Raw genomic sequence first — 24,415 nt, 5'->3', positions numbered from 1 at the left:
ACAAAAAAGTGTACAGCATATGGAATCTAACAAATAAATGCATGCTCTTAAGAAATTGCCCCCCCAAAGTCAATAGGTAACAGATTTGAGCTGTTTCATAATGCATGTCTGTGCCATATTCAGGAACCTCACCTATGAATGTGTTGTCTTAATACTGAGGTTCTTGGGAAAAGCCAGGAAGGGTAGTGGCTCAAGCTAGGCTATCCTGTTTTAGTCTCTGTACAAATACAAAAACAACTGAGAATGCTATTCAGTGAGCCCTCCCTGGTGCACTTTGGGTGCTCTCTGCTACCACTCGGAAGGTTCCTGCTGTTGGGTCCAGTTTGATCTTTCTGCTTTAGGGAGGAATAAGGAATTCTTGCCACTAACAAAACTGCCAATAAAAAACCCGAATCTCGACATTTATACCCCTAGCATGAGTGTTCAGAAAGAGAGGATGGCCAGGAAAACAGAAATACTTGTCCGCAGTCTTTATTTTTTCCTACCTGAGCTCTGCCTGGAACATCCACTCAGCCTTTTTGGGAGTGGATGTTCTCTCTGTTACAGAGAACAGTTGGGGAGGCTGAGGAGGAGCCCAGAGCGTGTGGCCCAATTTTCTGCATTCAACAGGATCAAATATAAAATCTTAAACTGGTACCCTGTGCAGGTCATGAGAAATTGCAAGCATTGTTACCAGTAGTAGCATTATTAAAAATAAGAATTCCTGCAGCAAAGACATGATGGACACAGCTCTTTTACTGCAGGATGCAGAAAGTTAGCTTAAGTTCTTTGAAGTCAGAAGCTGCAGTCAGCTGAGCTGACCTCTAAAAAATGGTGTCCTTATCCAATAACTTGACTTTGTAATCAAAACATCCTTTTATTGTACTATGTAATTAGAGTATATAATTTAATCGACCTTTGATTTTGGTTGAGTGCTTATTCAGCACTAAGTGGCAATTAAGCATTCCGGTACCTTCAATAAATCCAGGAGCTTAGTAATCATCACTCATAATAAATTTGCCTCATTTCTACATTTTGTGTCAAGTTCTGCAAGTAGAATTGCAAAAAGTGATAGAAGTTTTGCCAACTCTCCCTCCCCAAGAAACAGATGAGAACTGAAAAGTGAAACAATCCAATGCGCTTGTAACTTTTAAAGATGTTCAAAACAAACCCTTTCGCTAGCAAATCACATTACTTTCTACTACTTCAGCTGCAGGAATGTGCTGATGGAATTATGTTCATTGATACCTGGTATGTAACACCTCATCTGCATGCACATGCAAGTTAATTACAAATTGCTTTACTGTAAAAGTTGGCATAGGTGGCCAAAATATACTGCCACATAAGTAACCTTGATGTACTAGACAGAGAGCCAAGTAGTTAGGGTACAACTGCTTGATTTGACAGACCTAACCTGCAGTTAAAACTGCAACAAGCAACATTCAGAATTCTCAAGCTCTACAAACATTATTTATGAAAGGGCATCTTAGAAAAAGTAATTTCAGCTACATCTAGATACTCTCATTTCTTTCTCTGCTTTGAATGCTATACATAGAGTGACTCTAAAAACAATGGCGCTCTCATTCCCTGTCTCTTCTCTTAACAACGTTGCTGGGAGGAAGAGACACACTTTTCACTGACCTCCATTTCACACAATGCAGCCCAAGCGAAAAAAAAAAAAAAACCCACAAAAACAAAAAAACCCCGAACAAACCAAAAAAGCCCCAAACAAACCAAAAAACCAACAACTAAGATGCAAAAAATATTTGTGGTACATTATGGTAGCACCCAGAAGCTGTTGGCTATACTTGGCGACAGCTTTGTCACAACACATATTGTGGCATTATGCAAACACAGACCAAAAAATTTTTGTTCTAGGGAACTTACTGTTTGAGGACTTGACCTTAGTCCCAGAGTATGTCACACTGAAACTCAGACTTGTTTAGAATTCTAGAATCATTTAGGTTGGAAAAGACCTTTTAAGATCATCAAGTGCAACTGTTAACCTAGCCCTGCCAAGTCTACCACTAAACCATGTCCCTAAGCACCACAACTACATGTCTTTTAAATACCTCCAGAGATGGCGACTCAACCGTTTCCCTGGGCAGCCTGTTCCAATGCTTGACAGCCCCTTCAGTGAAATTTTTTTTCCTGATGTCCAATCTAAACCTCCCCGGCGCAACTTGAGGCCGTTTCCTCTTGTCCTATCGCTTGTTACTTGGGAGAAGAGACCAACACCCACCTCGCTGCAACCTCCTTGCAGGTAGCTGTAGAGAGCAATAAGGTCTCCCCTCAGCCTCCTCTTCTCCAGGCTAAACAACCCCAGTTCCCTCAGCCGCTCCTCATAAGACCTGTACTCTAGACCCTTCACCAGCTTTGTTGCCCTTCTCTGGACATCCTCCAGCACCTCAGCATCCTTCTTGTAGTGAGGGGCCCAAAAGTGAACATAGGATTTGAGGTGTGGCCTCACCAGTGCCGAGTACAGGGGCACGATCACTTCCCTACTCCTGCTGGCCACACTATTTCTGATACAGGCCAGGACGCTGTTGGCCGCCTTATCCACCTGGGCACACTGCCAGATCGTGTTCAGCCGGCTATTGACCAAGACCCCCAGGTCCTTTGCCATCGGGCAGTTTCCAGCCACTCTTCCCCAAGCCTGTAGCGTTGCATGGGGTGTTTGTGACCCAAGTGCAGGACCTGGCACTTGGCCTTGTTGAACTACATACAACTGGTCTCGGCCCATTGATCCAGCCCGTCCAGATCCCTCTGCAGAGCCCTCCTACCCTCCAGCAGATAACACTCCTGCCCAATTTGGTGTCATTTGCAAACTTACTGAGGGAGCACTCGATCCCCTCATCCAGATCATTGATAAAGATGTTAAACAGGTCTAGCCCCAGTGCTGAACCCTGGGGAACACCACTTGTGACCGGCTGCCAACTTGATTTAACTCCATTCACCAAAACTCTCTGGGCCCGGCCATCCAGCCAGTTTTTTACGCAGAGATGAGTACACCTGTCCAAGCCATGAGCAGCCACTTTCTCCAGGAGAATGCTGTGGCAAACAGTGTCAAAGGCTTTGCTAAAATCCAGGTAGACAACATCCACAGCCTTTCCCTCATCCGTTAAGCTGGTCACCTTGTCATAGAAGGAGATCAGGCTGGTCAAGTAGGATCTGCTTTTCAAAAACTACTGCCTTTCATAGACTACCGTTCACTCTCTTTTAAGGTGGGGATCATAAGGATTCCTCTCTAAAAATGTCTTTTGTTTTAAGTTCTGTCTGTAAAGTAATTGTCAAGAGTTATAAGTGATCTTTGGAGCAACTGCCATGCAATTACTGTGCTGAACTTTACAGATGCATTTCTATCTAATACATACTGTGACTCAGCAGCATTGGTGTGCTATCAAGAAAATTGTACTTTCTGTTAATATAGCTGGATTCATCTGGGAGTGCTGAATACCAAATCTGTGGCTGTAGAAGTATGTCATTCCAGTTGATCTTGCAGATGTTTTTACTATGTGAACAATGAACAGAAGGTATTTGTTGAATCTGCGGCAATACTAACCACCCCAGGAAACTCAGATGAAAAAATACTAACTAAAAGTACTTCTCATTGTAATATTAACATTTACAATAAAGCCTTAAATATTATAATGTATATTGTGTTAAATTCAATATTGTCTTCAATTAAATAATATACATGTTGTTTTGAAATTTTCAGAACAACTCTCACCAATTAGAGCAGTGATTAGTCCTGGGCGATAGACTTCAGCGGGACCAAGCTTCACAACAATGACAGAAGGTATTTACTGTGAAAACAATAAGCATATAATTTGGGTCTTTGGGATTTGATGTCATGTGCTTAGATATTTTTCTATATTCAATGCACCATGCAGGAAAAAAAACGGCCCCCAAAATAGTTGTTAAGAAGCAAAAATAAACAAGAAAGAGCACTTTGTCATGGCAGTTGGTGAATTGGTCTGTATTCTGTGATACCTGCTTGGCAAAGAGGCTTGTGTGAGCTGTGCATCTGTGACTCCTCACAAACAGAAATAGCTGTATTAAAATCTGGTCCTATAAACTATTTAGAGAGCAGACTTTAAGCTGAAATCTAGGTGAATCATCAATGCATCCGTATAATACAAGTCAAGTTGACTGTCTCATGGTATTGCAGTGATCACAGAGCAGGGTATTCTCTACTCACAGGAAGATTATCATGCCATAAATAGCTGCAGTAATAAAAATAACAGTAGTTATACCAGAGCATGTAGAATTAATTAAAACTTCACATGCTACAAGTGGCAGGCAACTGAAATTTTCAGTACTTTGAAGTATCTTTTGATTTTCTGCTTTTGTTACATGTCAGAGTTAAGAAGGTCAGTAAACTGAGGTACAAGTCATGGTTTTTATAATGTTCTGTGGTTATTATCCATGTGGCTTGACTACGTTATTGCATTTAGATAAAGCTCTTTTTTATCTTGCTAGAAAAATATAGTCAGCTCGAATGTTTAGATTTTAATTTAAAAAATGGCAGTGGAAACAAAGCTGAGGAAAGTATTTCCATGTTTAAAAATACTTCTTGAAATATTTAACTATTACATTGGTAATATTATTTACCAAATGCTGCAGCATTTTTCAGAAAGGACCATGAATCTGATTTTGACTGGTACAAAAATAAAGGTGTAAGTTACTTTTCTCACTGAATAACACCCATCCAAGAGTATGGACTAATGCAATACTCTGCAATTGGGGCCAAACAAACTTCAATGCTGAACAGTATATTAAGAATAGAACACAGTATTTTGAATTCTAACACTTTGGGCAATATTAAATAAAAAATTAAAAGACGCAAACATTAAATATGCTGTCCTTCCTCTAATAACCCATATGTGCTAGTCTGTTAAGTTGCTAGTAAAAAAAGGAAAAAAAATACTATTTGGAACTTTAATTGGAAAAAAATTATAAAATTTGGGAAAAAAGAAAGTCTGGAAAAATGTAACAGCAAGCTAAAGGAAAAGGAAACCTAATTAACCCTCCTGTCCCCCTCTTGTTTGGATCCGTCGCAGGAAGTAATCCTTCTTTCTGTTCCAGCTTTCCCGGAGAGCGTCAGCTCTGTGCAGCACACCAGCACAGCTCCACGAACACACCTAGAGCCCAGGGGCTTCTGCATCTCCTTCTGTAACGCCCGCAGCCTGGCATTTCCCTGCCTCTCGACGGGTATTATTTATAGACACTGTCAGCTACTGCTATGAAGGAAAATCCAATCCCTAACCCAGTTGACCAAATCTGGTCTCACGTGCCATGGGGTATATTAGAGACATTCAGCGTTTCATTACAGAAGTAGCACACTCGTCTGGCTGATTTTAATTATTAAACGCCATATGCTCTGTTTGCTTGCTAGGTTTTTGGGTGACTCTTTTGAACTCTGCTCTGTCGAACACGAGATCATTTTCTTTTCGAGGTTCTCGGGGATGGTGCCAGCGAACCAGAGCGATGGCCGAGAGCAGGCACATCTCTAGCCGTTGAGGCCGCACTCACCGCCGGCAGGCCGGGCTCCGTCGGAAGGTGCAGGCCGCGGTCTGGCACCCACCCCGGGCCCCCAGCCCAGCGGGAGCCCCGTGGACACCTCTCCGCAATTTTATCACGCGGCGCCAGCCGTTCCTTCTCCTTTAAAGGCCATTAATGGCGCCGCGCTGCTTCAGCCGCAGCTGCCAGCACTGCCTGGCAGGGAAGGCCCCGCCTCCCCGAGCCACGGCAACGGGGCGGGGCTCTCCGTGCGCCGCGCGCCGCCGCCAGGAGTCAATAAAATTGTGGCGATAGAACAGCAGGGGACCGCGCCCTCTCTGCCAACTGCACCTATCCCCTTCCTCTGCGTCACTTCCTTTCCCCTCCGCCAAGGAGGGAAGATGGCTGCCGGCGAAGCGGCCGGAGCAGCCAATGGGGGGGCTGGAGAGGGTTCCGGGGGCGGGGCGGCGCGCACGCGGCGGCGGCGGCCGCCGGCTGTTGTAGGCGACGGGGCCACTCTGAGGGGCGAGGGCTCCTGGCGAGGCAGGGCCGGGGTAAGGGCCGCTGCGGGCGTGGGGGATTCTTTGGGACGAGGGAGTAGCCATGGGCAGGTCAGTGTCTGCCGTGTGGGCGTTGCTGTGGGGAGAGCGGGGCCTTCCTCGGCGGGGGGATCGTCTCGGGGGTCTTCTGTGGTTGGGGGAGGGGTCCGCTCTGTTGAGGTTGGGGGGGGACTCTTGTGGTTTTGGCAGGGGTTTCCCTTGTGGGGTTTGTGGTGGGGGAGGATGGGGGTTGGTGGATGAGGACAGCGGTTGCCCACGGCGGGTGGTGCCCCTTTGACATCTCTTGGTGTACGTAGTGCTCTGTGCGGCAAGGAGGAGTAGGGGGGCTCCTGAAGTTTCCTTCCGTCACCGCTGTCTTTTCTTTTTCCATTAGGCTAAACTGAAGCATCTCTTGCTTTGCTGATAGTGGTGCTGCCTGCATCGCTGGTAAAGCGTGAGTAAAAACACCCGACTTAACTGTGAGTTTATCCTGCTATTCAGTGAAGCCTGGAAGCTTAGAAAGACTAATTTTGCTTTCAGAGCACTCTGAACAGGGGGTAGAGGGCTGCTGGAGGGTTGACACTTGGCCTGGTCACGCTTTCTAGCTTTGATGCTGTGTCTGGGAGAGAGTGGGCTAGGTTTGAGCCTGGCATGAGGATTGGGTCAGTGTTTTGCTAATCTGGGCAGGCACATCTGATTAGAGTTGTGACTCGCCAGTTATGGGCTGTCAGGATTAAAGTTGGGACCTGTACTGGCAGCTAAAATATGTTTACTAAGAAGTTATGCTGGTAAGTGCCAGCTGACTTCATCTAGGTTTGGTGAAGATGGAGATCTTTTTAATAATAGTAACAGTCTAAACCAAACAAAATATGGAAAAGGTCAGAAGAAGAAATAGAAGTTTTGATTTGGGTTTGTTGCTTGGTTGTTTTATTCTCCTGTGAAAAAGTGAAAAGAAACTTTTTTATGTTTCTGAAGAAAAAAAAATAGAGAAACTAATGCTAAAGCTTTAATATGTATATCCTTAAATGATGGTTTGTATAACCACAGGTATTTCAAAATATGCTATGTTGGAGAATTAACTTTTTCCTACAAGATACAGGGATTGGAAATGTCAATGCTGTGTTATGTTATGGACTCATATTAGTTACAACTCTCAAATTCCAGATTCATTTTCCATAGAAATGTGTTGTATATTTGGAAGAATGTAGAAACACATGGTCTTTTCTTAGTATGCTGTTTTTTTGGTCTGTAAAAACTTTGTTCTGAGAAATATGCTATGTTAATGCCTTTTATTTCCTAATATTTTAAATGGGTTTCCTGTTTCAGAGCAATCATCAGATTCAGTGAAGTGTGTATGCAGAGCAGCTTCTGTAAAGGTAATTGTCAACAGAGTAGCCGGAAAGGTTTCTGTTCACGTGCACCCAAGGATTGCTTTCTAGGTGCTAATGCTTGTTTGAAGTTTACATGTTGGTTTCTGTTTGTTTAGGGTTAAAGGCTAGGGTAGCTATTTGCATTTTCCTCCGAACGTATTTTGATGGGGGCAAGGAACATCTGTGTAGGGAAGGTGGGTCCAGGACTCCTCAGCAGCCTCTGCATACATAGGCAGTGACGTGGGGCCTTTTCTGTTTTTTTGTCTCAGATTTTCTGGAAAAAAAATTCCTCTTTTTTTCCACGTTGGAGTTGTGTGCTGTCAGTGATGTTCAAGTAGCTTTTTCAATGCCTTAAGTACAAGGTTATTTTTAAAATTTTTTTTTCTTTCACTGCATCAGTCTGGAGGACAGGGATCCTTTGCTGGGTAGCCCTAAGGTCTGGTCTGTACCTGACTGCACGAGAGGTCTCGTGTGAAACCAGGCTGCTGTCATTGTGTGCTGGCAGCGCTTCCCAGCTGGGTTCTGCAGCTTTGACATGCTTTTACTGTAACTGTACAAATAATGTGATTTCTGAGCTTTTCTAAAAAAATGGAAGTGAAAGGAAATCAGCACTGCCATGCTGATTAGTCCTGTTAATGTAAAGTCACCTGTGCACACTTCTAGGGTTTGTTTTTAATTGGTGAGTGAAAAGTCATCTGTGTGGATCTGCTTCTCCTGTGCAATGACAAGCCTGTTGGTGGGTTTCAGACCAGATATAAAAAAAAGTGTTGAGGCTTGGTCAGGCCAAGTTTTGGAGATGATTGTGTTTTGTGATTTGCAAGTGGTTTAGGTGCAATGGAGGATGTAAGATGAGACAAGAGCGTGTTGCCTATAGCTCTGTGGGGTTGGGAAGTTCAACTTCAACATGCTTTTGTCCTCTTCAGATTTGAGCCTGATCTGCTGTCGACTTCTCCGTTAGGTCTTCCCCTTCTCATGTTCCTGTACTGTCTTTTCCTTTAACAGAAGTGTTAAATAAATTCTTGCTGGTTCGTTGTCCTCTTGTGTTTCCTCCTGCCACCTCCTTTTCTTTCCCCTTTCTTTCCCTCTAAGCTGCACTCAGACTTTCCCTCCTTCCCGCTTGCACCTGTTGAAGCCCCAGGAGAGGACAGCTCTACTGCAGCCCTTTGCCCCTCCAAACCCAGCAGGGCTGGTGCTGGTTCACATCTGGCTGAAGCATGATTTGTTAATTTGGGGGGCTGGCGCAGTCAGCAGGTAGAGATGGAACACATTCAGTGCAGCCTGTAAAGAAGCTTAGAGCATTTAATTTAGGGTTGGTTACTTAAATAGATGTGGAGGTTACTTGGTGCGTGGACATGATCAACCAGAGTGTCTTGTATTAGTTTCAAAAATAAATGGAAGGAGAGGGTTTGTGAAATTGTGTATAGAAGATTGTTGCTTTGGTAGATAAAGCTTTAGAACTGGGAATGAAGGATGTCTGACGCTGACATGTTGCCTTCAGATTAAATTTCAGTAGTTTGGATGAATTGTTTCCATGAGGTATTTTTGCCTCAGATGATGTTTTGATGCATGTTTCAACAAAATCTTTCAGTGAGAGCAAAGCAGGAGATGGGGATGGACAGCTCACTGGAAAAAGAAAGTAAGCCAATCTATAGCACTGAAAAATCGTGCTCAAATTGCAGGGCAAATACTGAGTAATTTTATTAGGCTGTTCTGAAAGTCCCAGCATGGAATGTGTGTTCTGCCCTGTTTCTAGGCCCTACAGGATGTTCAAGTGTTTTCAACAATCAAAATATTTTGTAAGTAGTGGCAGGAAGCAAATATTGCGTAGCTCTCTCTTTTAACACGTTCACATGAATATTTTCTTTAAAACTCTTCAGTCTGATAGGTTTTTATTTTGTTTCATTATGTCAGGTGTTGAAGTCCAGAAGGACTATTGCATTATCTAGTCTGATCTCCTTTGCAAGATAAACCATCTGTACTGTTGTTTATACCCTTTATGGACTTTACATAAATTTATCTTCCCTTTTCACATTAACCTGAAGGCAATTCTTGCAGACTGTTAATATGCTCAGATTTTTGTTACTATTTTTATTACACTCTTTGTATTGTTGAAAGTGTTTTCAGGTGACCTTAATGGTTAGTTTCAGACTAAAAGTTGCAACAGATTGAGGAATTAAAGTATTTTAAAACCTCTTAGTCCCTATTGTTTTGCTCTTTGAGAGAGAGAGAGCGAGAGAGATATATATAAAGTTATAATATATTGTTTTATATAAGACTTCACTGCAGCCTTGTAAGGGCACTTGCTATCTTTCTTTAGTTCTCTAGTTTTCCAGCTAAATGAAAACTTAATGAAAAATCAAAACTAAAGGGTTCTGGAAATCCTTTGTTTAATGTAACAACTGAATCTTATCTGTGAAAAAACAGATGCATTAAAATGTTCATAGTTCTTATGCTGGATTAAACTAACTGATTCAAAAAATTTGCTTTAAAGTAAAATGATTTTTTTTTCTGTATTGTTAATGATCTTGCTTGCAGGTTTTTTTTTCTTCAGCAGAATCATCATCTTTTTTCTTTGGGTTTTTTTTTAGTTGATGAGCAACTTTTCACTTGTACCTCTCCCTGCAGTTAGCCATAATGACTGTGATTTTTCTTTTTTCCTGTGCCTGTTATTTCAAGGCAAAACCATTGCTAAGCTTCTCATTAAAAGCAGGGAGGTGTAAAAGTGCTGTACAATTGGTAAGCAGCTGAATTGGTGAAAAGACAACCCAGCATTTAACTAAAATTGGCAAACTGCTTGTGAGATTGAGATCTATGCTGGCAGTACCTGGAACAGGAAGCTTCAGATATTGATCACTGTTCAATAATTTGAGGATCTTGTCATAATAAGCATTTGTGTATGTTTGTTTATGTGGAAATGACTGAGATAGCTGCAATTAAGTGTTGTTGTTCTGTTGTGGAATCAGAAGGGACAAACGGATGGCTGTAAAAGCAAAATCTCTTGTTTAGAAACATACAGCTCTTTTACTAGTAAACCTGACTTACTCGAGTTTTGTATACATTTGTGGAGGATGTCTTTGAGTTAAGTGAAGTGAATTTTAGTTTACTCAGTATCTGTCAATATATCTAAGGAAGTACATGACTCTGCTTTGAAAGGCGTAAAAACAGATTTAAGGGAAAACTAATTCTAGTGGTTTAATGTCTCGGGTAACTCTTGCCATGTATATGTATTGAATGTTCCTGCTTTAGGAATGTTCATAGGAGCCAGACGTGAGCGTAACAGGTTGAGAGGAAGGTTTTTTAGTTGTTGGATTTGGCTTGTTCCCCCCTCTTCCCTGGGAAAATTTAGCGATGGGTGTTTCTGGACTTGACACTTGCTGGATGCTTCAAGAACAAATACAAACGCACAAAAGTCAGTTGTTCCCTGTATGCTTCTGTGTGCGTTGCATGGAAATACCAGAGTTGCCTCTCGTGTTGTCATGAAGTCTGAAAGATTAAAAGCCTGAACTGAATTAACAAAAATAAGACATGAAAAAAGAGTGTGTAACTTATTTTTAATCTCTTTGACAGATCAGAAAGAAAAGGTTGCGGTGTCATTGAATTTGGGTGTTTTTTCTTTTCCAGTTTCTGGTGCTAGACTGTTCTACGTGAAAGCTGTGATTTTGTTTGATTAATAGTCTGGTTTGAGGATCTGAGGCTTTTAAAAAAAAGAAAAAAAAGCTGGTGCCTTAGTAACGTCCTTTGCAGTACTTGCAGTACTTCAGGCTTGTTTCCTATGCCTTGCTCTGTAAATTAAGTTTTTCTTTCCTTGAATGACACGCAGTTAGAGGAGACAATCAGCTTATCGTAACTGATTAAAATTACCGTAGGAATATATAAATGTAATAAAAAGAGTAAGTGCTCTTTTGAATCGCGTGGCCTTGAATCGCAGTGAGCGAGCTGCTGGTGAGCCGTGGTCATTAGTGACATCAAGTGGGCCGAATGCGAAATAACAACTTCTGTCTGCCGGCCACCCTGTGACTTCCACCTGGCTGTGGGATTGCCTTAGCGCACGTGTTCTCAGCTACGCTGATGTCATGTTTATGTCGCACTGAGAGATGCGGTCACTGCAGGACAAAAAGCCTTCAGTTCTGCGTTGCAGCGAGTGATAAACGTTCCAACTTGAAGAGGGAGGCAGTGCATTTTCCACGCAGCAACGTTTTCAATCTTCGCAGAAAGATGCGGCTTGGAGGGGGATGCTCAGGTCCTTAGACTTTTACCCAGGCACTTTCAGAGGCATGGGGAGAGGAAGCTGCCTTAAGCTGGAAGTTGCATTCTCTTTGTGCACATGCATACCCCCTTACTAGGGTCTAAATACTGGTTTTGAAACTAGGCAGTAAGCAAATGTTGTGCCTTGCTATTGTCTGTCTGGCAATGTGGTATCTTCCAGAAAGAAATGATGAGCCAGCTAATCTCATAGTTGCTTGTTTTTTCAGTCTGCCTTCCTATTTGTGTTCTTTGCTGTGCAAGGGCAGTTGTGGGTGCCGGGCTGATGAGGTTATAAAAGTAGATGAAGACAGTTAAAAGTTTTTGCCCCTGCTGTTCTAATTGGAAACTATTTTGAAAGATAAACTTTATAATTTCTGCTCCAAATTTTATTTATGGTCAGTTTATGCTCTTAAACTCTTGTGCCAGTATTGTTCCTGAGTAGCTCCCCTTCCTCCTCAGCATTTATTCCTTTGATGTATTTGTAGATAGTAATCATATCCCCTTTTAGTCTCTGTCCTTGCCAAACTATACAAGGCAAAGCATCATAGCTACTTCTTGCAAAATAAACAGTCTATTCCCTGGATCATCTAACCCGTCCTCCTCTGCACTTGATTATGGTTTAGTTATCAAGAGATTGGCTTCGGCAAAGAGCCCTGCTGGCAACCTGCTACGACCCTGCGAAATATGGATTGACTAAAGCATTGAGAGAACAAACATGGCTCAAGAGCAGGGTTATTAAAATGCATAAGGATCTTGACTTTGCTTTTTATCCTTGCCTTGTTTTGGGGCAATACGGTCTGCTGATGATGTTGGACAGGTCTTTGTGGATCTCAGAAAAATAGAGAGGAAAAAAGACCCCACCCAGGTCTTAGCAGTGCATGGGTCTTAACAGAAGCATATAGTTTTTGTTGTGATTTGCCAGCAGGGTTTGTTGTCTGTATTGCTGCATACAGTAGGTCTCTCGATCAGAAAGTGGTAGAGTATCAATACCTACCTACTTGCTCTTTTGTCCTTCCCTTTCACGATTCCATTTCTTATGACTGAGTCCTAAATCACACTCATGGTGAAGAAGCAGTTGAACGTGAACTTCCAGTGCAGTATGGTGGAAAGTCACTGTGCACTTGCATGTTATAAAAAGGGAAAAAATGATTTTTTATCTGTGTATGGCATTGGTGAAGCTAGTACTGGAATGCTGCGTATGGTTCAAGTGTAAACACTGTCTAAAGGCTCTTGAAAACAAAGAGCTGAAGAGAGTGCCTTGCATGGGTACAATGTGCACATACTTGATGCCTTAGCATCTTTAATGGAGACTGAAAAGTAAATTCTCTTGAATAGGATAGAGTCAACATAGCTCTAAACCCCTTTATTTCAGCCTCTTCCATCCCACTGTTGTCACTTAGATAACATCTTTTCCTTTGTCTGCCCCAAAGCATTGAAAATTGAGTTTAGGGCATGATAAGGATTCGGCAGAGCCTCCAGCTGTCAGGCTTGTGCACAAAGAGCATGTTTTGGAAATGGATGGTCTGTGAACTGTCACGAGCACGCAAGGATCTCCAGTTTCTCCTGTTGCTTTGATACGGGAGAGGGTCTGACAAATTACCTTGATGTGGTGATGTTCTGGATCAGGTAAAACATCAAATATGGATTATAGGATGTGACTGGTGAAGATACCTTAGTGATCTGGATGTTCCTGGGGAAGAAAATGAGGAAAATGAGAAGTCATTTACCCTGCTTAGGCTCGACAGATGTTTGTGCTTGTGCAATAAATCTGGAGCTGCAGAAAATTGCTTATGCAGTGGTGGTGATAGCGTAGTGTTAAAAATTGCCAAGCATACGAATGTTCTTTTCAGAAAATCTTGGTGCCACATCTGCACATGTAGGGGAATATCTTCTTATCATTTCACCAGCAACATCCCTAGTGAAGATGAGAACCGTAGTAGCTGATTTAAGCCTGGGTCTTGAAAGCATATTCGTCTTGTGTTTTGAAGAATGAGCTCTGGTAACGAAGGGTACTTAAACTAAATTACTGTTGTGAAAGAACTTCTAAAATATTCTGGTAAATAAAACATTTTGTATCATATGTATTTTGGCACCAGTGTGGGGTAGTAGGAGCTATTTTTCCTGCTGTAGCTAAGTTTCTTTACATCCTTTTATGCTGGTTGCTGCTAAATTTAGGCTGAAATTTCCCAGGCATCCTGTGGTGTAGAAACAAATCCTTTGGAAGAATTTTAGCAAAGTTGACTAATAGTTGGGAAGAATCTTCTTATTTCTGTTTGTTTTTTTATATGAGGCTGTTGGTACCAAGTGGCAATGTCTAAATCGAAGGAAATAAATGGTATTATTTTAGAGTAACTAAATTATTCTTGCAGCTGGGCAAGTGATTTTTTCCTTTCACTTTTCTCTGTAGGGTGGATCACTGGGATTGCCCATTCATGTGGTGGTTCTGTTCAGTTTACAATGGCCCTGAAAATCGTTGCTCTTGGAGTCCTTTCTTGTAATCCCAAACTTGAAAGGACATTGAAGCACTTTTTGATGGTGGAATTTGCAGGTGCATTGTAGTGTTACTGTGGCTTTTGCATTTTATCTTGTAGTATAGAACGAGGCTTTTTCTTTTGCAAGTCTACTGCTGACTGTACTTACTCATGTTTGTGTACACAAGTATTACAAGTTAGGCAAATACTGTCTTTGTTTCACTGATTAAGAAAGTAAAGAGTGAATGTTGCGGCTTGCTGGGAATTACTTAGTAAGCTGTTCTGCCAGAATCAGGACTAGTAAGTGTTCGTAGGTCGTGGTGTTTTTCAAATCCGCTCAGACGAATAGCTTTATTTCTGTCTTCTTTATCTGCAAGATGACCATCTTGGTGCATAGCCCTCGTGCCAAGGCAAGCAGCAAGCTGTTTGACCTTTTAACAAAAGAAAATGCTGTTATTGAGGACGTGTGTGAGGGATAGTTCAGAGAAAGGTATGAGTCTTCTCTTAGCTGCTCATGGCTATATTGTGGAAATGTGAATAGAGAATACTACATGCAGGAGAACATCGTACCCTACATGTTTGATTTCCATCAGTTGCTGGCTGTACATAATTGAGAGACGGATTAGTTCTGTGTCTTCTCTCCTATGTTTGTGGTTACAAAAAGCAATGTCAATACAGTGTCTACAGTGGGAGGTGCTCGCAAGAGAAGGGAAATTACTTTTCTGTGGTCACTGTGGTCTGATGAGATAAGCACAAATGCAGAAGGCTGAGACTTGGATTCTCTTCAAGTTTTGCAGCGGGTTGGCTGAACAGCCATGGTTACATTACAGACAGAAGGACACACAGGTGCTGTGCTCTGAAGCTGTGAGTTATCTGACATCTGCTGGAGCTGGGGATATTGATGTTTGCATAGCTTTTGGACAGTGAAGTCTTCTGGAGCTGTTGGGTGCACACATCATCCACCTTCCGTTGCTCGTTGGGGTTAATCCCATCGGAGGAGGAGGTGTTTGTTAGAGAAAGGGTGAGTGTCACAGAACTGGCCATGACTGCCCTGGTAGATGCCTACCCTTCTTTTAGAAGGTGATCTGGATGCCTCACTCCACATTTTATTGACGTGCTGGAGTACAGGTTAGGCACTGTTTGTGCCTGGGAGGAGAGGGGAGAAGGGAGAAGCAGGAGGTACAAACCTCATATTTGACCCCCATCTCAGAGACTTGCTCCAGTGCAAAAGCCAAGGCCCAGCACCAGGACAATTTTCCTGGTAGCCCTTGTCTGTTCTGTAGAATCCACCTCAGGATGTGGTTTGTCATTTACCTGTTCAGAGGCCATGAGTGTGCAATTTAGGCATAGATTAGCTTTTGCAGAGGGTTTTTAAATACAGTATTCATGACAAAAATAAAGGAGAACAAATAGAATTTAGACAATAAATGTCCCAATTACAGTATCCCTTTCTGTAATTTAACTTTTGCCTGGGAATCTTCTGGATCTGCCTTTATAAAATAGGATTGCTTCTGCTGTCAGCTTGATCTGAGAATAGCCATGAGAGTAAAATAGAGCATCTCTTATCCTCTTACTACTTTGCAGCCTCCTTTATTGGATGACCACCTCATCAACACCCGGATGCAATAACATCCTCTACCTGGTGAGGTCACTACTAGGAAAACTCCACCTCACAAGAAAGTTGTCAGCTGGTTCCAGTTGCTCATGTCAGAGTGTGATTTTGGTGCCAGAGAGTTTACTTTGCTGCTCCTCTATTAGCAGGGCTGTATCACTAGCATGGAATTGGATGGAAGGAGAAGATTGAAAAAGGAAAATTCTCAAACATGTTGGAAATATGTTTGGCACAGCTTCTTAGAGTACTTAGAAACTATGTTTCCCATGTTTTATGTTAGGCTTTCCTAAATTGTTCTAGAGAAGGTAGTTGACTATCTGAGCATCACATTTTAATAATTTTGGCTTAAATTTGAAGCCAAAAGTAGTAATTTGAGCATTTTTTATAGTTTTCTATGGTGTTTTCTGGCTTATTTGATTTTTCTGTTTGTTTTTTAATTGTACACTGGGTTGTTCTATACTTGGATATTTCTTACAGGGGCTTGTCATCTGGATCCTTTGCAGATCTTTACCATCTCTTTTGGTTTATGAATTTATATCAATAGGCTTTCAGTTACTCAAGTTTGTATGTTAATTCATTGCAATTTGGACCTGAAGGCATCCCTAAATTTTCTAAATCTCCCGTGCCTCTACCATATTTTCTGGTGTTGGATACAAAATAAGAATAGTTCTTTCTAGTTGGAATGCAAAATCTTACACCAAAAAACTAACTTTAAAGTTTTTTCTTTTGATGAAAATACTCAATGTATGGTTTTTATGATTTATGCATTTAAAACTATGCCAGGTCAAATCCAAAAGTTGGTGTTTTTTTTGTTCTCTCTCTATGGATATCTGGTATAATATTAAAAATTTTAATATTATAATATTAAATATAATATTAAAAAGGTGTTGTTTCTGTATTGACACAAACACCTGCTTATGCCCCCAAAAGATGAGTACACAAAAGTTGTAGTTTCCTTTTTTTAAATTATTGAAACCCAAAGCACTGAGCACCTGTGACTTTTTCTCTTTGTTCTCTCCTGGTTTTGACTCTTACTTTTTCCTCTAACGGATACTGTTGTTTAAGGCCATTTCCTTGGTTCTCTGTCCCACCTACAGCTCTCCTCTTCATTGCTGTACAGGGTTATCCTCCCAAGGTTTGTACTGGTGGGAGGGTAAGATGGAATTGATTTCATGGAATGCGGGTAGTTTGGTAAGCTTAATGTTTTTTGCTCTTTTATAGACTTTGTTGTGGCAGTGTTTTATCTTTTTCCTTCTTTCTGTTCTCTTGACATAATATTTTTCTCTCTACTGCAAATGCAAAATTACGTGGAGTTTTTTTCTTGCTGTGCTTTACATTTGGAAAATAGGTGTAGCTGATTTGAAAGGATGAAATAATTCTCTTGGCATCTTGTCTCTGCACTTTAGTGTAGCCTCTTATGTGTCTTATTCCCTTTGTGCTTGATAGACTAAATACCTTAAAATGGCTGTGTGGGAATGCTGGAAAAACACCTTATCTTTCTGCTTTGGTAAAATAACAAAATCAACTGTAGGAGTTTGTATCCTGCAGAAATTATGCATGCCTGATGAGTGTTTTGTGCTTCCCCTCAGTGCTTAGATCATTTGGCTGATCCATCTTCTGTTGTGAAGTGGTGCCAGTGAGGAGAGGTCTCTAAAGGCATTTTGCATTAGTGAAGTGCAGCGTACTAATGCGTTCTCCTCAGCCAACCTTGTGCTTTGCATTTTTGTTTTAAAATGCAAAACCACATGTAATATTGCATGCATGAATTGCTTTCCACTCCCCAGAGCTTCAGCTTTGCTCTTAGTTTGTTCTTGAACTTTTAATAATAGTGAAAATAAAGGGAGGGTCTGTTTGTATTGTTTATAGTAGGAAAGAACAGTGAAAGATTTCATCAACTGCTGTTCAAATCCCTTGCTATTTTTGGTATTTGACCTCTGCAGAGAAGATTGCCAAACCTACAGGTTGTTTTCATTTTTATTACATGTTTGTACCCTCCTACCCATAAGTTACTCTTACGTACTGATTAAATCTTTGAGACAAAGTTCCATTTCTCCCACATTTTCCACGGTATTTGTCAGAGGGGTAATTTTATGTTTCTATATGTTGTTGAGCTAACATTCCCGTTTGGAAATAAGAACTATGCAATTTGGGAGCATCTTGTGTACACAACTAAAAGGAGGAGGAAATTGCTGGTTGATTTTTTTGAAAAACTTTTGGTATTAAAGAAGACTCATGAGCCTGTTAGCTGGAGTTGAGGCTGCGATCTTCAGAATACTGCACAAAGAGCACAGCAGTATATGTTGAGGCAATATTAAATGTTTAGTTTGTGCTGGTAGGTGCTTACCTTTCATTTCTCTGTCATTGGAAAGGCCTGCTTTGGGCACCTCTGACTGTTTGCTTCTAGTCTTGCTGTATGGTTGTTTCCACACTCCACCACTGAGAAATAGGTAACAAAGGCCTCTGAAAATCCTGTCCTTCCTCTTTGGTATCCCTTCCGCTTCATGCCTTCTGTTCTAAAAATTAAGCTTATTCCTTTTTTAAAGGTGCTTTGTAGGATGCCCTGAAGGTCAAAACATTTTAGGTTGTTTCAGAGTACCATATTTATTCTGAGTTCCCAAGATGTAATGAGTTTTGAGGGTCCTTCAAGAGGCTTTTTGGTTTTGGTAGTTGTGATATCAAGGAGATGTGCAGGGGTTGCATATAACTGTGAAGTTAATTCATAAGAAAGATCACATGGATGTAGTTCCGAAGGACTAGACAGAATAACACAGAAGTTTCAGGGTTAGTTTGCAGAAGGTGGCTTTGCCTTCTTCAGGGGGTGCAGATATGAATGCAGATGAGATGCAGCTGTTAGTGATCATCATTCCTTGTATCTGAGGATGGGATGGGACTTCTGTTTCAAACACAAGTGACTGGCCATAGCCAGACACCTCCAGCCAGATACTCATGTGTCATCCAAGTGGTGTTGTTTTCCTGGTGCCTTAACAGCACCTGGATTTTGTCAGTGTTGAGACTGTAGATCCAGACCGTGGACCACTGTGAGTTGGAATAAGTGAAGAGCCTGATTTTAATTAACTGCCTCACGTTCTGAGCAAGGGAGGTACCTTGGGAAGAGAAGAGGTTTTGGCCAGTGCTATCTCTGCCATTTCTTGAGACTCGGACAGTTCAGGAGCAAGCTGTCTGTCTTCTATGAAGTCTTTTGTGTCAGATAGTTTGTCCCATTAGCTTGAGTAGTTTTCCTTATTGATCATAGCAACTGGCTGTTGTGCTATATCTTAATTGTGTCAGATTTCACAGATACTGACTTGCCAAAGGATTCTTGGTGACCATAACAAAACATACCTGTGGTGTCAAAGGACTGCTAAACTAGAAGTGCTTCACTTCTGCAGTGCAGAGCACCATGTACTTTGTAGGTGGCTGCAGTCCAACGCTTAGTTATCTTCTATTGTGTTTGGAAGACCATTGTTTCCTATTTGTCTCATAAATTTAACACAGATCCTATTCCTGCCATTTAAACTTTCCCATCAAAATACAACAGTGACTTCCCCTTCTGAAAAGGAAGGGCTGGCAGCTACACCCTGAAGTTTGAGCATGAATTGTTTATATAACCTTCAATCACAATTTCATTATAGTCTGAAGACTTTCTTACTAGGGCAGACATTTTACTGAGATTTTTAGCAAAAACCTGTCTGCCATCAAATGCAGTATTAAGGCTTGTTAGTTGTTGCAGCGGAAATAGAATTGAAAACTATACCCTCCAGCTTCCTGATGATGTAAATTACACATCTATCTGGAAACATGAACAGCAATTTCTGGTATTTCAGAATAGCTGTACCCATGTCATTTGGGGGTAAAAGCTTAAGAGCTATTTTGGGATAATTTTGTTTCCCAGAAAATATTATTAAATCTGAATGAACATGCTTTTGCAGACTCTGGCTTTTTACAACTTCTGGGTACTTGTAGAGTTCCCAGGCCCTCCCCTCCCCAGCAGTAAAAGCTCTGATGTGAGTGTTGTAGAAACTGCTCATTGAGTAATATTCTCTATCAAAGCCAGTAATATTTAAACAACTGCAGCTTGCTTTCCAAATGGATGATATTTGTCAGGAACATGTCTGTTTGAGTTTACTTGGCCTTTTGAGTATAAAAAGCCTGAATATTGAGAGCTTGAAATTCAGGTCAGTCTGGAAAACTACATTTTTCCTACAAAAAGTTTACAGAGAACCAAATTTTTTGGTAAGTAAGGAGCAAGCAAGCTCTGCGGGTAGGGTTGTGTACAGGCTACTGCCAGAAAACACGTTGAACAACTTCTCTTCAGAGAGGAAAGGAGTTTCCACAGGATGTCTGCGTTTTATGGCAAAAATTACTTGTAGATGTGCTCTGAAAGGTTGCTTTGATGTGGAAGATTAACCTGGGGACCTCATTGTCAGGATATTACTGAGGCAAATAGCTTAGTGAGATTATTTGTGACTTGGGAATTAAGCTTTTATGAGTGTGCCTACTTAAGCTGTTTTTTAAGAATTTGCTCGTTTGTCACATGGTGTCATGAATATTTGTATGTACCAAATAGGAGGAGGGAAAGCAAAACCCTGAAACTACAAACACCAGCAAGGAGGAAAAAAAAGCAGAATGTGGTTTTGTCATAGCAACTTTTCCTTTGTTGCTGGTCTCTCATGGTCCGTTAAAATAATTACCCTAGAACAAGTAATACATGGAAGCTTGCTTATTCCATCCCTAAAAATCCATCCTGAAGAATCTGCAGAAAAATTTATGGGGGACAACTGGGAATTTATGGGACAACTGGGAAGGCATGAGAATATTTTCTTGCGTTCTGGGTCTGCCTGATTTGTACTCCATTTCTGTTTGGATTTTTTTTCAAAAAGGGTCCTTTCATGCCTGTGGTAACTAGGATTGGGTGCTGGCCTAGTCCTTAAGGAGATTTTTGAGTACTGCTTTGCCCTTATTTGCATTACCTGAAATATCTGTACCAACTGAGAAGTCACTGGAGTGTTGACCCCCTAGAACCTGCTCTGACTCCCTCAATGTTTGTTTTTTTTTAACATAGAAGAGTAGTCTAATGGAATGTGTAATTTTAGCAGAAGTCATTCGTGTGGATGGTTATACTTGCTTAACATACCCTTTCTTTTCAAAATGGTTGTAGTTTGTGAACTCACTAAAACCACATATTCTTTATGATGGCAAATATCTCTCTCAAATTTAAATGCTTCAGTACTTTTTCTGACTCTAAATTGATGAAAGTCTTTACTGCAATTACAGAATTGCATTTTCCTTTGTGTTATAGAAAGGAGAACTTTTTTTTTTAGTGCACACTGTTTTTTAGAAGTGAATCTATGTATAAGAGGACTGAGAGAATATTGTTTAATTTTGGTTTAGCTTGTTAAAATCTGAATTTATGTACATCACTGAAATAGTGTGGGTTGCTAGGAGGGTTCGGTAGTGCCAGAGAAGAATTGCCTCTGAAGGGAAGATTTTTATCAGTTGCACTAAGAGCCAGTGTTATGTGGTTTTATAGGAGGCTCAAAAAACATTTAGGTTCTTAGGAGAACTGATGAAAAGAACCAAGGTGCTTAATTCCAGTGAATTCCACTGATGTCATGTAGCCTGTTTAGGTGGTCTGTGGTATGCTGACAGGTGTTTACGTGCGTCATTGGGCACCTAAATACTTGTAAAATTTCTCTCATCTGGCCACTTCAGGCTGTGATTCTATGTAATCTTGGTCTTGTTCTCTGCCTACCTCTACCCTTTGCGAGTCTGCTGGCAGAAAAGTTCGCCTAAGAAGTCTCCTGCAGTTGTACTGATGGGGCTATTTGTGGGCTGTGCCTCCTAGAAACTTTTAAGAACAAAAATTATTCCTCCTCAGGTAGTGGTGATGACTTAATTTTCTTTCCATTTGTGGAGAACATCACTTTGCTGTTTACTTTATAAAAATAATAAAGCAAATTTAGCTAATTGACTTTCACAGGATTCACAGGCAGACTATTTAATCTTTTAAGGGGATTATATGGTGTCGTGCTTATAGTCCCAAGAGACTGAACTCCTTAACCTGGGGAACCCTTTTCAGTTCTCTATTTCAATAAATGAAGTTGTAGTTTGTAGGACATCAGGATAATTTAATTTTGACTTCATGCATTATCTCTGTGTGAGATGTTCTTTCATACCTATTTTTAAAGCTGATATTATTTAAGAATGTTACAGTTAAAATTCACGTTGGATTTTATTCATTACAGGTTTCTGACAACGTTAGGAACAGCATTTGAGATGACTGCAGTGGAGAAGATTGAGGAGCAGCTTGCTAGTCTGCGCATAGCAAAACGTTCTACACTAAGTGAGGAACCTGCTTACTTACTGGATATAGACGTTTCCAAACCTGCTCAATCTGAAAGCAGTCGCTTCGTGGCAGTTTCGTGTTCCAATAAGTCAATTAGGGTATATAACAGGGAAACATTAAACTTTCTGCGGGAGTACAGTAGCCATCCTGGGATACTTAATGGAGTCAGATTTGCACACGCATGTGACAGCATAGTGTTCTCAGCATGCAGTGATGGTACAGTAAAATGTTGGGATATTCGTTTAGCGACTCAGAAAGCTGTACAGATATTCAGTGGCTATCCTTCCAATGTTTTCATCAGTTTTGATATCAACTGCAGTGATCTCATAATTTGTGCTGGAACAGAAAAATTTGAAAAGGACACATTTCTGGTGTTTTGGGATGCAAGAGGCATTACAAACTGTGGCAGTGCAACTAAAGAACCCTTGGGAGTCTATTCTGAAAGTCACAATGATGATATCACTAAAATTTGTTTTCATCCTATCGAACCCAGTTTGCTGGTTTCTGGGTCAACTGATGGGTTGGTTAATGTGTTCGACATTAACAAGGATAATGAAGATGATGCTTTGATATCAACTTGTAATTCAGATTCATCGGTAAGTTTTATTGGCTGGTCTGGGAAAGATCATAAACAGGTCTACTGCATGACACACGATGAGGGGTTTTGTTGGTGGGACATTGCTCAGTTAGATACCGAAGAACCAATAACACTATTGCATGTTCTGGATGTCAGAGATGCAGTCTCCATTGAAAATGACACCTTGCATTACCTGGTAGGTGGCTTGTACCACGAAAAAGCAGACAAACTCTTTCTTATTGGGGGAACATCCACAGGAAACATTCACCTAATAAGCTGCGGCACCGATGGACTGAGCCTGGTGGGAACCCTTTGCGGAGGACACTCTGCCACTGTTCGCTCCTTCTGCTGGGACCTGGCCGAGGAGGCCCTGGTGACGGGTGGAGAGGATGCTCAGCTGTTGCTATGGAAACCCAGAGCTGTGGAAAGGTCCCTCACAAAGAAAGCATCTATGAAGATTGCTTCTTCTGTGCAGAAGAGAGTAAGGGTTCACAACAGTTCCCTCAAAAGCAGGAAAAAGTAAAATTCTGAAAGGGAGAATCTGCACCGTGTAGAGTTTTCCTGTGTGTTTAATCTTTCGGGCAATACTTGGCTGTGCTTTGTATGTGCTATGCTGTGGAAGGAGGTACAATGCCTGAGTTCTACCTGGGAAGGTATTTCAGTCATCAGATTAATGCCTTTTTTTTAAAGTTGCTAATATTAATTAGCAAAGAGTAAATCTTTGCTCTTGAGTTCTTGAACAATAGATCTTAAATCATATTATATAAAAATGTTTCTGTGGCTGTTTAATGTCTCAGCCAACACTTTTAATGTTTAATTTTTTAATATAGGCCTGTGGCTTGCATAATTTGTTACCTTCCCACTAAAATTCCTTGGCATGTTTTAAAAGCTTTTGTATATCATGCTGTATTTTGCTTTCTTTACAGAGAACTTAATGAAATTGCTCAATATATTAAAAAGACTTTATGTCACATCTTAATGCCTGAGGGAATTACTTCTTGATGAAAGAGAAAATAAGTGCTGTTTTGCTCTGTCATATCACTGGTTTGTAACAAGCTCATAAAGAAGCAGTTGATAGAGCCATATTTTTCATAGCAAAGATAGGAATGCATTCAAGCAGACAGGAACACATTCCAAGCAGCTAATTTTTAAGCGTTTGAGAACTGTTAAACTGGCATTATTTAGGGCGTATTTCCTGCATGAAAATACCCAAGAATCTTGCAAGCAGCTTCATTCTCTCCTGGTAAGTGCATCTCAGGGGGGTGCACCTGGAAGACAGGCGAGATGGTCAGTGGCTGAAAGAATTTGATAGGTATAATTACACCAGTGGTGCTTAAAATCCCAAATCCTGCATTTGAAATTAGCTGTTATCACATGCTAAGTGGGAATGTTACGAACCAAAAATGAACATGCTTTCTGAGACGCTAGTTCTGGAGTAACAGACTGGTATGAGGAAACTTTAAGAAAACCTTATAGAGGTTAGTGTGTGTCCTTTAAGAAGTGTTTCTCGCTGCAGAGAAGGTTTTACACTTGGACATCTCCCTGGGACAGCTTTGTTTTTGTATTCCATCAACTACCTGTTAAGCGGTGCAAAAATTGTCATGTACTTCTGAAGCGGTAGAGTCTTTGTGCTTACTCAGCACTACTGTCAGGCTACAATCTGTGCAGCTGGCCCTGCACACGCAATTACCTTCAACCTTCTGAGGACTGTTGCAGTCAAATGGTGGTTGGTAATTATGCCGTGGTTCACATATGTGAGCTACAACTGAAAACA

General features: G+C 41.1%; 1 protein-coding gene across 1 annotated transcript; it reads left to right on the top strand.

Annotated features, from left to right (window-relative positions):
- Positions 1-21,970: 21,970 nt before the first annotated feature.
- WDR89 (WD repeat domain 89) lies at positions 21,971-23,164 on the top strand (the record flags this gene model as incomplete). The annotated part of the gene is made up of 1 exon (XM_082000990.1): positions 21,971-23,164. Exon 1 carries the CDS (start codon positions 21,995-21,997, stop codon positions 23,162-23,164), a length of 1,170 nt encoding a protein of 389 aa, XP_081857116.1. The 5' UTR covers positions 21,971-21,994.
- Positions 23,165-24,415: the final 1,251 nt, after the last annotated feature.

Source organism: Phaethon aethereus (assembly GCF_964289735.1).
Source record: "Phaethon aethereus genome assembly, chromosome: 5".
Classification (NCBI taxonomy): Eukaryota; Metazoa; Chordata; class Aves; order Phaethontiformes; family Phaethontidae; genus Phaethon; species Phaethon aethereus.
The sequence above is the reverse complement of the archived record's forward strand: the minus strand, read 5'-3'. Positions and strand labels throughout refer to the sequence as shown.